Here is a 14,009-nt window from a genome sequence, read left to right as displayed (position 1 = left end):
ACAGAGACAAAGAAAAAACAGACCCTTAACAACAGGGAAGAAACTGATGGTTACATGAGGGGAGGTGGGTGGGGAAATGGGTGAAATAAGTGAAGAGGGTTAAGGGTACAGGGACCACGATGAGCACTGGGTAATGCACAGAACTGCTGAATCACTATATTGTACACCTGAAACTAATATAACATTAGTTACTGTGTTAATAACACTTGAATAAAAAATTTATATGGTGCTTTACATAAATAATTCTTTCATGAAAGCTATTTTACTTTTCCTGTGCCTCCCTCCGAATCAACGGAAATCATATTGGCATTGTATGAATAGTATGTGACCCAGCAACATGGCTAGCTCCGATTATCGTGACACTGCAGAGAATATTAGAACCCCCCGGATCCTTCGTTTTCAGTATTTAAGACATGATGAAATACATGAACAAAACACATCGTAGGCTTCTGTTCTCTCCCCACGGAGGTGCTGTCCCACCTGGAAGACTAGCCGGAGAGACCCAGAGCTAGAGGATGAGGGACAAGCCCCTACCTGAGTGCGTGGTTTCTCGCCAGGCTTGGCTGACGCTCTTGCAGCATTTCAAAAATGTTTGGTTGGCGAAGAAATGCCACAATCTTGTCATTATATGCTGAAACAGACAGAAGGGCGAGTTGTGGTTGAGTCTTCAGCCCAGAGGTAATTTCTCTAATGGTTGGAAAATGGCTGCTTGATACCAGGATTAACCCGGGAGTTTGAAGGGCAGGTGACATACTCTTCAAAAAATGTAAGCTCTTGCGGGTTGCTTTCTGTGACATAATAGCATTATCATTTTTAAAAGAGCAAACCAAAAGGGAACCAGATCTAAGTTAATCATCCTTAATATTCCAGGAACTTAACTGCGGGTTAACTCATCCCTGTGTGAACAGGTGAAGGAAAATAAAATAGCTCTTCCATGAGGAGAGTTGTACTCTCTTCCTTCTGACTTCTCTTGGTCAGTTATTATGGCAAAAAATTCTACATGAATTCAAAGAAACCCTTTTTTGAGCACTTGACCCTGACAACCTGTGGCCAAGGCTGATTTCCCAGTAGAGATAATGGAAATACCCAAATCCACTGGGGCTCTCTCACCTCACTTCCCTTGATATAAGTGGGATGTATCTCAGGAGATAACTGAGGTTAGGAATGAAAACTGTGCTGACTTATCTCATACACGAGAGAAGGGAGTTCTAAATCAAAAACTGCATCTAAGAGCAACAGGTCCCATCACCTGATTTAAACTATGCTCTCCTGGACTCGGCTAACAAATCACTGACTGGAATACAGAAGAGGGGGACGAGGGTCTGGAAGAGAACAGAAGAGAAACAGGGAAGATGGTAGGTCAAATTGAGGAGTGAAGGGAAAGGAAAAAAGGGCACAAGGGGGATGGAAATAAAGGGTAGGGGTAGTTTACACCATAGGGGAGGAAAAAAGAGAACACAGAATCCTAAATATTAAAAGATTCATGACAAGAAAACAACAAAAAAAGGCTAAGTGTTGGGTATCTGGGGTCCCCAAAGCATGATACGTACCTAGTGGCAATGACTCATGTTGGTGTTGGCTTCGAATAGCAGCTACTAGGCTGTGTCCTGGCCTGGCCAGTAAAGAGGCTCCTCTGTTTCTAGAGACTTCTGAAGCCTAATTTCAAAATAAAATTGTTAGCATTGGAAATCTTATCAATTTCAGATGGTCTTTTGATACTAATTTTTCAATATGAGGGGTAAAAGATCCTGATATCACCTAAGTTAAGAAAGAAATGAAGTTACAGTCCTGAAAGTGAATAGAAATAAGCAAGTTAAAAAAAACCAACTAAGTAGGATGGTTGATGGTTTTTTAAGAAAGTGAATGTGCCAAATCTTATTAATGTTATCCAAATTAATACACTGTATTGACTAAGAAACATTTCTCTTCATCAATACGTTGAAGAGACTTATTTCCTCCAGTCCTAGAAATAAGTCTCTTCAACGTATTGATGAAAAGAAATGTTTCTTAGAGGGTTTTGGTGGGGAGGGGGGTGAGAGGAGGGGAGAGCCTGGTGGTGGGTATTAAGGAGGGCACGTATTGCAAGGAGCACTGGGTGTGGTGCATGAACCATGAATCTTGGAACGCTGAAAAGAGAAAATTAAATTAAAAAAATAGATCGAAGAGACAAATTCAACATGAATACTCTCAGTAAAGATTAAGCATCTGTTTGACTCCTCTCCTGCTGTTAGCCTGCATCCAATACCCTGGTTTTGGATGCCCATTTTTATAAAATTTCACGAAATATAAAATTTGCTTAGCTTAAAACTGATATTTGTGATGATTAATTAAGCTCAGTTTTAAGTTTTAACAAACGCCCTAAGTTCTAGAGCATGGCAGTGAGCTTCCTACCATGATTCCATGCACCTCTGTTCCTTAAAGGACCCTGCAGGGTAAGCTATTTAAACAGAGGCCCTATAGATTTTCCCCATTAGAGTACATTCACCAGATTTATGGGGTTTGCTGTAGAGTATGACTCATTCGATGGTGTTTGGTAAAGTACACCAAAATAGGCTTTGCAAACATTTCAGAATTACACTGACAATTACTTTGTGATATTACTTAAAAAGTGCGCAAACATCCGGACAAATAAGGAAAGAAAATTCTCCCTCTGAGAGTGGCGCACGATTCACTTCCACAGAATTCAGGAGCGTTATTGAGATCCTATGCTACGAAGTCCAGAAAGGGGACTTTCAGGCTAATCCGCGTATCATATAGCAGATGACAAATAGGATAGATGACTTAGGGCTTACTCATTAAAGACATGGTAATTGCTGGTTTTCATTTGGGTCCTCCTTCCACACTCCACACAGAGACGGGTAACATCCATTCTTTGCAAGATGTGCTAGCAGTTCTGTCTGTATATGGCAGTCTTTGAATTGCTCTCTCTTTTTTTTTTTTAAGATTTATTTATTTGACAGAGAGAGAGATCACAACTAGGCAGAGCAGCAGGCAAAGAGACAGGGGGAAGCAGGCTCCCTGCTGAGCAGAGAGCCCGATGTGGGGCTCAATCCTAAAACCCTGAGATTACAACCTGAGCTGAAGGCAGAGGCTTAACCCACTGAGCCACCCAAGCACCCCTGAATTGCTCTTCTTGAAGTAGTAGGAGATCCATCCTTTCTCTCCTGGTCCTTCTCCTTGCCCACTGCTTACTTGGGGAACCAGGAAATAGATTCCTTGGGCCACTAAGGTGGACTCCTCACTTCGATGCTATTAGCTCTCAGCTCGGTACTGCTCCTGTAGCCAGCCACCAAGATTTAGAAGCTAGTACTTCTGCAACAGCACTTTCTAGTCCCATTTACATGGTTACAGTGCAAGGTGATGAGAGAAAAGTTTGCTGATTATTAAAATAGGCAGTGTGGAGTCTTTACATTTCTTTCTCCTTGAATTAATACATATGTAAAGCCTTTCTAGGACTGAAATGATAGGTCTCTTTTTCTTGGAAGGAGTTACATCAGTCTGCTTGAATGTGTGTTTGAAATATTTTGGATGCTGCAGAGACAGGACTCTGAAAGACCACTCAGTTGAAGATTATCTAAATGATGTATTACAGAACCGAGGAAGCAGGTCTGATAACAGACCTCAGGAAGGCATGGCTGTATTCCGAGCTCAGGTGACGCCTGCTGTCCCACCCTGAGCCAAAGCGTCTCCTTGTTGGTGGCTTGCCCTAAAATAAAGGGTACTCTGAAACGGGGAGCTCCGCTCACTTCTATTCCTGGCTGCCGTAGGGAATTCATATGTCGCAGATACGTTTTAGGGAAACCTGGTGCCTACTTCGGAAGTTGCCTGCTCACTGGCAAAACTAAGCCCGATGGAAAAACGTCAGAAACCACATGAGGGCCAGCTACCCTGCAGGTCGATGACTGACTGACGAATGTGCTTCAGGCAAACTAGGAGTGAGGTGGAGGAAACGACACAGGGGGAAGGGAGGGCTCATGGGGTACCTGAACCATGAGAGACACCTGCTGAGGGTAAAGGAGGTAGCGGAGGGCCTACAGATGAGGACAGATGGAAGGGTTAAATAGAAACAGGCTTATCCAACCAGGAGCCAGAAATTTATAGAGATGGAGATAATTTCAAGCAGGACTGGGAAAGACTTTGACATCGGTCTAGAGTTTACTATGTGCTAGAATCCTTGTACCCCTAAAGTAGTACTAAATGGTCCATCCTGAGGAATGTTTGGTATCAGCTGAGTGATCTGATTTGGATCTCACTGAAAACATGATGCTAACATTTGTTTTCCTAACTACTGAAAATGACTAGAAAAATGGATTTTCCATTTAAAACCAAAATTACATGACTCACTAAAGTGCATTTGACACTTTTTGTGTTACTGAGTTTCTCACAGGTGTGTGTGTGTGTGTGTGAGACAGAGAGACAAAGAAGGGACACCCCCGCCCTTGCACAAGGGCCCACCTCTCCCCAGACAGGCCATGACTATTCTATGACTGGCTAAAACCCAGTTTGCAGTAGGAACTAATTTAAAGATTTCTTTTCCTTTTGATGTTGAGATAGCTTTAATCATAATTGCAAATGTGAAAACTTCAAACATTTAGCTCTCTAGAAAAAAAAAAATATGCTCAGCAAAGAGTTTTCAGTAACTGGTAAACAAGCTTCTCTTCTGTGTTGCAATTTAGAAATGTAAACTGGTGGTTTTTTTAAAGCCCTGATTGAAATTGCAGGTTTTAGACTGAGTTTGGGTTAATAATCAGCTAACGTTCTCTTTGAAAATGCTGGAGACCTAATGAGGAAAGGCCCAAGTGATGAATTTGCACTCATCTCTAGATTCCTTTTGTATTCTGAAAGTAGATCATTAACAGAGTTTTCAGAATTATCTTAAGGAAACAAGAGAGAGATCTATGCTTGAGTCATTCAACATATTTATAATAGTGAAAGTGAATAATAAACATAATTACAAAGGAAGGCTTGAGCTAAATTATGGTAGATTCATACGATTAAAATACAGAAGAATTTTAATGGCCTGGGAACCATCTCCAGGGTATTGTACTGGTAAAGCAGGATACAGAACCATAGACAACATGATTCAATTTTTTTATTTCTGTGTAGACCAGAAGTGTCTCCAGATGGGATATTATACACTCCTTTCAACTTCTTTTCCATCTGTGTCTGTGTTTTCTACACTCTTTACTTACTGTTGATTCAAAACTTTATTTTCATAAGTGTCTGAATTTTATAAACTTCCAGTAAAACCTATTACCACGTTCAGGTTACATGGAATCAAGAGGAAAATTCCCAATTTTTAGAAGTGGTAAGGAAGTTACCTTCCCCAAAGGCAAGCTTCCTGAATGATGACTTCTCTGTGTCATCAGAGCCACTGGAATAACTTCTACCATCAAAAAAAGCTCGCTGCAAAGAATGACCCAGAGTGACCTCTGCTTTCAAAGTGAAAAGTCAGTTTCTCTTCTCTACCAGATCCTTGCCCTTCCCTGAGGCAATTACTATTATCCTTTTTTTGTGTACCCTTTCGGAACTTTCCTATGACTAATGACTTTCTAACCTGACCAAAATAAGATGTTAAAAGAAATAAAAATTATGTACCCAGTTATCCTTCCTTATTGTTAATTTATATTGTTACTTGCTGCAAAAACAAGACAAATGTGATCTTTGGTGATTTCCTTACTGAGAGATGGGACCCAATATTTATAGCCCGATACGCTCTTTCCATTTATCTGTGTCCATTTCCTTTTGGACATTAAGGGAAGAGTTAGGCCTGTTCTGTTAATACTTTTTTTTTTTTTTTTTGTATATTGTAGACAATGTGACACTGTACTAAAATGCAGGCTAAAGCATCAAATCATGATCTTTTTATGCATAAAGTACTATATTCCTGATAACTGCTTTCAGCAAAATGTCTGAAAAATTTTCATTTGAAGTAAAAAAAAAATCTAAAAGAAATGTGACAGTGCCTCTGTTAATAACCTATCACAGGGGTTTGAGGGAAATTTTTACCATTTAGGATCCCGAATATAGGAGCTGATTTCAATTCTGTCTTTAAAGGCAATTGATAAAACATTCAGTGCTGAGCAGCACTTAAGGGAATGGCTCATGAAGGTGAAACAGAAAATAATGATTCCTAAAGTTGTGGCCTAAGAAACATCTATAGCAAATCCCCCAGTGCCCCTGACATGTGACACGGAAAAACCACGGATTGTGGAAATAGTTCACTGATTATTCCCGAATCTCATATTTCCATCTGCTTAACTATCATTTCAAATTGAATAGCCTACTGCTTTCCTACTCACTATCTAACTTACCTGAGAGCAAACCCGCCATCTCCCCAACTTGCTATCCTGTTCATCTTACCTGCGTGTTGTTAATGTGCCACAAGGCTCACAGACTGAGAATCACAGAGCCAGCCATCTAGTCCCCCGGTCCCCCCTGCAGATGAGGGAACTGAGGCCCCAGAAAGGAAAGGAAGGACGAGTGACACACACCTCCTCTGTGGCAAAGCCAGGGCTGAGACTCCATCTGCTAACTGAGGTCCCAGGTACCCCTTCCTCCGACCTCCTAACCTCTGCAGTCTTCTTCCCAAGGAGTGTTCTTCATCTTAGGTCTCTTGGCCACCTCCAGTGGCCTCTTGGGCCTTTCTCTTGCAGATCACTCCTTTCTTTCCTCTTCCTGGCCGCCATTGTCTGTTTTCTAAAATACTAGTTTACACTGGACTGGGAGTTAGATCTGAACTGTGGTCTTGAACTCCCTGTGTGACCTGAATTTCTGATTTTTAAGTTTGCCTGACTATAAAATACAATTCTTAACTAAAGTGGTACGACCACATGGGAATATTTGGAAACGCTTAGAGGTTATTTTGTTTTTTTTTTGTTTGTTTGTTTCGGTTGTCATAGTGATGGCTGAGGTGAGGGCTCTCCTGACAGTTAATGGATGTGAGCAGGAAAAAAGGTCCTGCAATGGCAGGGGACAATTCCACACATTACAGAAGTGTCCTCAAAATGCCAACAGTCTTCTCCTCTAAAGCCACTTTTCCACAAAAACCATCATGTTATTCCTCTCAAATTCATTCAGTGGGCTCATGGGGAAGTGTCAACCATATGGAATTCAATGCTTTTAAAAAAGAGCCAAGATGCCCTTCAACAGATGAATGGATAAAGAAGGTATGGTTCATATATACAATGGAGTATTATGCCTCCATCAGAAATGTTGAATACCCAACTTTTGTATCAGCATGGGTGGGAATGGAGGAGATTGTGCTGAGTGAAATATGTCAAGCAGAGAGAGTCAATTATCATATGGTTTCCCTTACTTGAAGAGTATAAGGAATAACATTGAGGACATTAGATGAAGGAAAGGAAAAATGAATTGGGGGCAAATCGGAGGGGGAGATGAACCATGAGAGACTGTGGATTCTGAGAAACAAACAGTTTGGGAAGGGAGGGTGTGGGGAATTGGGTGAGCCTGGTGGTGGGTATTAAGGAGGGCACGTATAGAATGGAGCACTGGGTGCGGTGCCTAAAAAATGAATCTTGGAACACGGAAAAGGTAATAAAGTAATAAATAAATAAATAAATAAATAAACAAACAAGACAAAACACAAGTGGAAACCCTATTCTGGTCACAGTGAAATATTTGTTGTCTCTTTACTGCCCTTTCTCAATCCTACCGCTGCATCTCTGCTCACGCGGGCTCTCTGTGGGGTTGCCCTTCCTCTTCCTTTGTACCTGGCTAGATACTAGGGTTAGGTCAAGTACATTAACTTTAAAGATGTCTTTCCTTGGCATCTTTTGAACTTCTGTGGCACTTGTCCTAACATCTCTCTTGGCACTCAATCATATTCTAATTGTTCTTGGTACTTAACTCTGTGTTTTCTGGCCTGGCTTCAAACACAGGCTATAAAATCCCCCCAGGCAGGGATCATATCTCATACTTCTTTGCATTCCACAGGGCTCATAGCAAGCCACGCACTTAATCAATGTTTGCTGAGCAAAATCATATCACAGCAAACACAATTAACATTTCCCACTACCCCCTCCTCCTGTTTTTATACCAAGATCCTCCTGTCGTCTCATTCCCTGGGCTCTGGGCTTTCGCAGCAGGACGAACCAGAAACTGATTTTCACAGAGGCTGGGTCTTTGTTTTCTCTGGAATGCTACCCCAGTGAGTGATTCTCTGCCTCCCAGCTTTTCTCGATTTCTCCTTGTGTCAGCGCAAAGCAACCAGGGGATGTGGGGAGGGATGGGATGCGTTTAAAAACCTGATCAACTGAGTCAGTGGGAGAGTGAATGAATTAGGAAGAACGCAGACGGCTGAGGCACGCGTATGCCCTGTCACCGTTCTTCGTTAAGTGTTACAGTCTTTCTTGGCTGATGCAGGCGGGACTCTGTCATTAACGTTGCTATCCAGTGTAACCGTGCTTGGGCTCTTCAGTCAGATTAAGTAAGAGTTTCAGAGCGGGTAATGCAAGTGGCACTCATGACCTGAATCTCATTTCAACAGAAATGTCTTAATACTTGTATTTTCAGGTTACTTTCTTATACATGTAAGAGATCTAGAGATTTAGGGGGTTTACCTTAGGTAGGTAGGAGGTAGGAGGAACCTACCTTTTCATTTTATTGACAGTGAACCTGACTTCAGGACTCAGCTTCTTTTATCAAATGTGGTTCATCTCTCGTAACGATGAAATCGCCTTAATAATACTAAAGACCTTGGATATTTTAAATAAATTAAATGGCATATTTCAAGTTGATTCAGAATCTTGAGTTTATTCACTATGATCTCACAAATGCCATACTTTCTGAAGTGTTGTAAGTGAGTGCCACCAGAGAGGGATACAATCAATGCCTGTTGAGCCGGGAAGTTGGGCACTGCTTTTTGTCGTCTGCGAGCATGGCAGCTGCAGAGTGTCTGCTATCTGTGCTCCTGACACCCATGTAACCTGGGGGAATGCATAATATTTTTCTCTGCATGGTCAGGTGCACATTTTACATATACGCAGAACGAAAGAATCAGCATGTTTTCAGCAGTATCCTAAAACAAAACCCAAGATGACCCATGAAAGAGAAATCCGTTTTCTCACACTGGCATTATACTGTGAGCGCCCTCGGTTGGGAAGAGTTAGGCCTGTCAGGATACAGATGCTTCCCCTAAAAGAGTAGTAAACTGGTACCAATAGGTCAGGAACAAGCTCTTCCCTTGAGACTTGCTGTCTGAGGCTGCCAGGTGGATTGTTATTTTCCCCATTTCTCCTGAGACATTCACCCTAGTTCTCCCTGGAATGATGCGGGGGCAGTGGGGAGCCGCACACAAGCGCGTGTGCACACACACACACACACACACACACCTTCTTCTTTCACCCTGTACTACTTCATTTTTTGCCTCATTGTAATCCAACACGACAGGCTGTTTTACAAGAAAGGGTTCTCAGTGGCCACCACCTCATGAGATCCTGCTGATCTCCAGGATGGTACTGATACCTGGGAAACGTCAGTAAGGGATTTACTCAAAGTATTGCCAGGAACGGACTAGAAGTAGAAAAGAGCTATGTTTGGAGTTTTGGTTTGAGAAGGGAGGCCAGGAAAGGGTATGGGATAAAGAGATAGTACTTGAGAAAGGCAATGCCCATGATGTTTAAGAAGCACAGTTTCACGATTCAGCGGAAGGTGACCATAGGCAGTGACTAAAGATATAAACCAGGAAAGAGCACGTGGTAGGATGCAGAGAGAGTATTCATGTCCCCAGTGGATTTCCCCCAGTTTTTGGTCCATGTATGTCTATGGTACTGATGTCTTCTCTGGGATCTATGAAGAGCCCAAAGTTTAATGTCAGTCATATCCTTAGGATCGTTTAGGAATTCACATGTGACTGGCAGGCCTAAGGAAGCACAGTCCAGGCCTGGTGTGCGGGTCTCCTGAGCCTGCATTTTCCATGTCCCTTAAGCTAGACACAGTCTTTGTAGTGGCGATTGTTAGGACAAAACGGAAGGCAGAAGGAAGGCGGTCTGAAGATGGGTCTGCGAAGTTCAGTGGGTGTCCCTGACTCTGCACTCTTCTAAAGACCAGTGGGGATATGGCAGAGCCCCTTGGGGAGCAGGCAATCCTAGATCGCAGTCACGAAAACGGAGCAAGGCCTGTGGAACCATGAACCTGGTGGGGGGGGGGCGGTTACCTCTCCAGCGCTGTAGCTCCGAAGCCTCTGCAGGTGCTGTCGGTGGGTCAGGTGGTTGGGGAGACGCCCGTTCTGAAGAGGGATTCGGGGGTCAATGAAAGTGGTAGCTCGACTGTTGTGGTCCACGAAGAAAGACTGCAGATAGACCAGTAAAAAAGCGCACTGCATGAGAACGAGCCAGAGTGAGGTCAATAAAGTAAGGGAGTGCTACAGGGCTCAGTCTTCGAGTTTATTTCTGACCCTCCTTTTTATCTGCTCAAAACTAGATGGGAGATGGGGGCATGCCAGTCACTGATAAACACTTCACAGCGGAGTTACAGACTCGTGGTCATAACACTTTACTCACCGTGGAAAGTAAGAGAAATAGAGCCTTCAGTGTATTAAAATAACACTAGCAATAATTCATGAAAAACTTTATTTTAAAAAATAAAGTCTTTCTTTGATTACAGGATTAGCACAGTCTCATTGAGAAGAAATTTTAAAAGGATAAAAAAGTAAGAAGAAAATCAAAATTACCTCACATATGACAATCCAAGGGTAATCATCAAAATATTACGTGACCTTTCCACAAGTTTTTTCTTTTCTCATGCAAATATACAAATATCTACATATTTTCCCCACAGCGGCACCTACAATTTTGTTAGAAGATTTTTTTCCATCTCCTATTTTATGAGCATTTCCTTAAGCTATCAGACATTCTTTTAACACAATTTTAGCAGGTATATACCTTGATGGATGTACAGTAATTTTGGTACCCTCTATCATTGGACATTTTACTTTTTTACTGTTTTAAAAATAATGCTTCAATAAACATTCTTGTTCATAAATCTTTGCAGCATGTCTGATTACTGTACATGTCCCAATATGTGACAAAAGTTATTATTTAAATCTAAAATTACCTCTCATAAAATTGGTACCTTCTCAGGAAAAAAACCCCTTTTGTACTACTAAACAATCTTTCAAATACTATCTTGAACAAAATGTAATGTTTGGTGAAGGTGACTTCCTCTTAAAGACCTCAATCATTGCTCATTGTAGACGCACTCAGATGCCACCTTACAGAGGTAGTCCAAGTCAAATACAGATGTAAAAATTATTCTTGGGAAGTATGAGCTTATAATTTCAAGTATTAGATGTCTTTGCAAACAAGTCTCTTTTGTTAAAGAGCTCTATAAAAAGTGATACAGAAGTGGTTTCATTATGGGGACCCAAAGTTCCCTCCACAGGATATAGGAGATTAACTCCCCTAATATCATGTGACTCAGTATCTGTGACTTGCTGTAAAATTCCCAGGACAGCATTCCACACAGATTCAAAAAGGCCTATTTGGGGGCGTCTGGGTGGCTCAGTGCCTTAAGTATCTGCCTTCGATTCAAGTCGTGATCTCAGGGTCTTGAGATCAGCCTCTAGTTGGGCTTCCCCTCAGTGGGAAATCTTCTTCTTCCTCTGCCCCTCCCCCTGCCTGTGCTCTCTGTCTCTCAAATAAATAAATAAAATCTTAGAAATATAAAATAAAAGTAAAAAAAGTCCGTATGTCCAATCTGGATGGGATTAAAGATGATGTGCCCTGAAAAACTGGGTTTGGTGTTTCAAAAGTGGCACTGGTGATATCAAAAAGATGAGTAAAGAATCTGAAGAAGAAAAAATGTGAGTAAAAAAAAACCACATTTATCAACGTGTTTCTATAACATGAGATTTTAAACACACAAGTATAAGCTGAAGTCAATATTTGAAGGTGACTTTTTATTATTGAACTATATGCCTGCAAGTTTATAAATTAAAGTTAAATGGGTTTCTTGTTATTAGTGCATATGTGGCAATTCTTTAGTATAAATTCCTAAAAGTTGAGTTAATCACTGGGCTAAAATTAGAAAAAAATTGTTTATTGGTCTATATTAACAAATTACCTTCTTATCCTCATCATAAGTCCATGAGTGCTTTTCATGGACTTTATAAATGTGGAGTATTTGAAAGACCCCTTAGAAATGCTGAATGGTAAATGATGCTGAATTATTGTTTACAGGGGATGCCAAACATTTTCTCATAGTTTTATGGGTTAGTTAATTAATATGTGGTACAATATTAATTAACTTCAGGAGTAGAATTCAGTGATTCATCACTTAGAAAAAACACCCAGTGCTCATCACAAGTGCCAACCCTCATCAACCCTCAGTTTCTTCTCTATCATTACGAGTCTGTTTTATGGTTTGCCTCTCTTTTCCCTCCCATGTTCATCTGTTTCATTTCTTAAATTCCACACGGAGTAAAATCATACAGTATGTCTTTTCCTGACTGACTCTAAATTTGTTGTTTAAAATTTAGCTCTATTGCTTATGGCCATGGAATGCAACATGAGTATTTTATGCTTTTCTGTTTTCTTTGTGTTATAAAATATTATCATTTATTTAAAAAAAAAGCTCCAAGGATCTCATAAAGGAGTTATAAACTGTTTTTTTTCTTTTTAAAGAAAATTGTGGTAAAATGTACAAAACGTAAACTTTGCCATTTTAATCAGTTTTAAGTATACAGTTTAGTGGCATTAAATACATTCTCTTTGTCATGTAACCATCACCACTGTTCATCTCCTGAAGTTTTTCATCTTCTTAAACTGAAACTCTGTACTCATTAAAGACAAACTCCTCATTACTTCCTTCCCCCAAACCCTGGGAATCTCTATTCTACTTTCTGTCTCTATGAATTTCACTATTTTTAGATACCTCATGTGAGATAAAATATTTGTCCTTTTGTTTCTGAGTTGTTTAACTTAGCATGATATTTTCAAGGTCCATTCATGCTGTAGCATGTGTCAGAATTTCACTGCTTCTCAAGGATGCATAATCTTCCATTGTATGGGTGATACCACATTTTGTTTATTCATTCATGTAACTTCTATTTTTTCTACCCTTATTGAGGTATAATTGACAAATAAAAATTGTATGTAATTAAGGTCTACATAAAGTCTATTTTTAACAAAATAATATATATCCATTATTATAAAACTATATTATTCAAATCCTGACTTATTTTGTCCTTCTGTCAAACTGATAGATACAAAACTCATTTTCCTACAATGCATTTTTTAATTTCCTTTTGTATTTCTCTTTTAGTTTTCTTTATATATGCTATGATGCTATTTGGCTCATAATATATATGAATAATGTATCTTTATTTTAGTTGTGCCTTTGATTTATAAAAAATCTTACTTTGACTCCATTTAATGGTGTGAATTTGGAACTCTTCTTTCTATGATATTAATATACCACCACTGATTTTCTTGTTATGGTTTTTACATTCTATTAATATTTATTCTTTTATTTTTTAAACTTTGAATCATTTCTTGGGTATGTCTTTTAGTAAGCTGGATCTGTTTGTTACCAAATCTGAAAGTGTTTTCCTTTTTGGTACATAAGTTTATCCTATTTCCACCTATCACTATGACTATTATGCTTGGCTGTACTTTTGTTATTTTATTTTGGTTATTTCCAATTTTTTTGCTTCCTGGTGGATTTTGGGGGTATTTTGCTATATATACCGTATTTTGCTTGATCTTATTTTGGTAGAAATTTGAAACAGAAAAATCTTGCTTTCAATGGTACAAATAGTTGCCTTCTAAGTTGATCAAATAACTATATTTAGCCATTGTTTTTCAAATTACTCAACTATGAACATTAGCACAACTTTCCTTGCCCTGTTCACCGGCCCTCTTCCCTCGTCTATTTTATTTTAGGTTAGGAATATGATTCAGATAATTGTTATTCAATTTTTCCATTTTTCTTATACATATTCTCCCATATTTTATTGAATCTTTTTCAAAATATTTTAAAGCATTTTA

The 14,009-nt window shown here is 39.9% G+C and overlaps 1 protein-coding gene across 6 annotated transcripts in view; it reads right to left on the bottom strand.

Annotated features, from left to right (window-relative positions):
* The window catches only part of HECW1 (HECT, C2 and WW domain containing E3 ubiquitin protein ligase 1), a 460,030-nt gene that overhangs the window by 59,898 nt on the left and 386,123 nt on the right, over window positions 1–14,009 (bottom strand). For all 6 annotated transcript variants that reach the window (XM_032874976.1, XM_032874979.1, XM_032874977.1 and 3 more), the window contains 3 exons: window positions 10,178–10,312; window positions 1,551–1,656; window positions 535–631 (listed from right to left, as the gene is read on the bottom strand). In XM_032874976.1, the coding sequence (XP_032730867.1) occupies window positions 535–631; window positions 1,551–1,656; window positions 10,178–10,312 (338 nt within the window). The remainder of the gene's footprint in view (window positions 1–534; window positions 632–1,550; window positions 1,657–10,177; window positions 10,313–14,009) is intronic.

The sequence above is a fragment of the Lontra canadensis genome, unplaced genomic scaffold (genome assembly GCF_010015895.1).
Source record: "Lontra canadensis isolate GAN:19392208 unplaced genomic scaffold, GSC_riverotter_1.0 scaffold54, whole genome shotgun sequence".
In the NCBI taxonomy this organism is placed as follows: Eukaryota; Metazoa; Chordata; class Mammalia; order Carnivora; family Mustelidae; genus Lontra; species Lontra canadensis.
The sequence above is the reverse complement of the archived record's forward strand: the minus strand, read 5'-3'. Positions and strand labels throughout refer to the sequence as shown.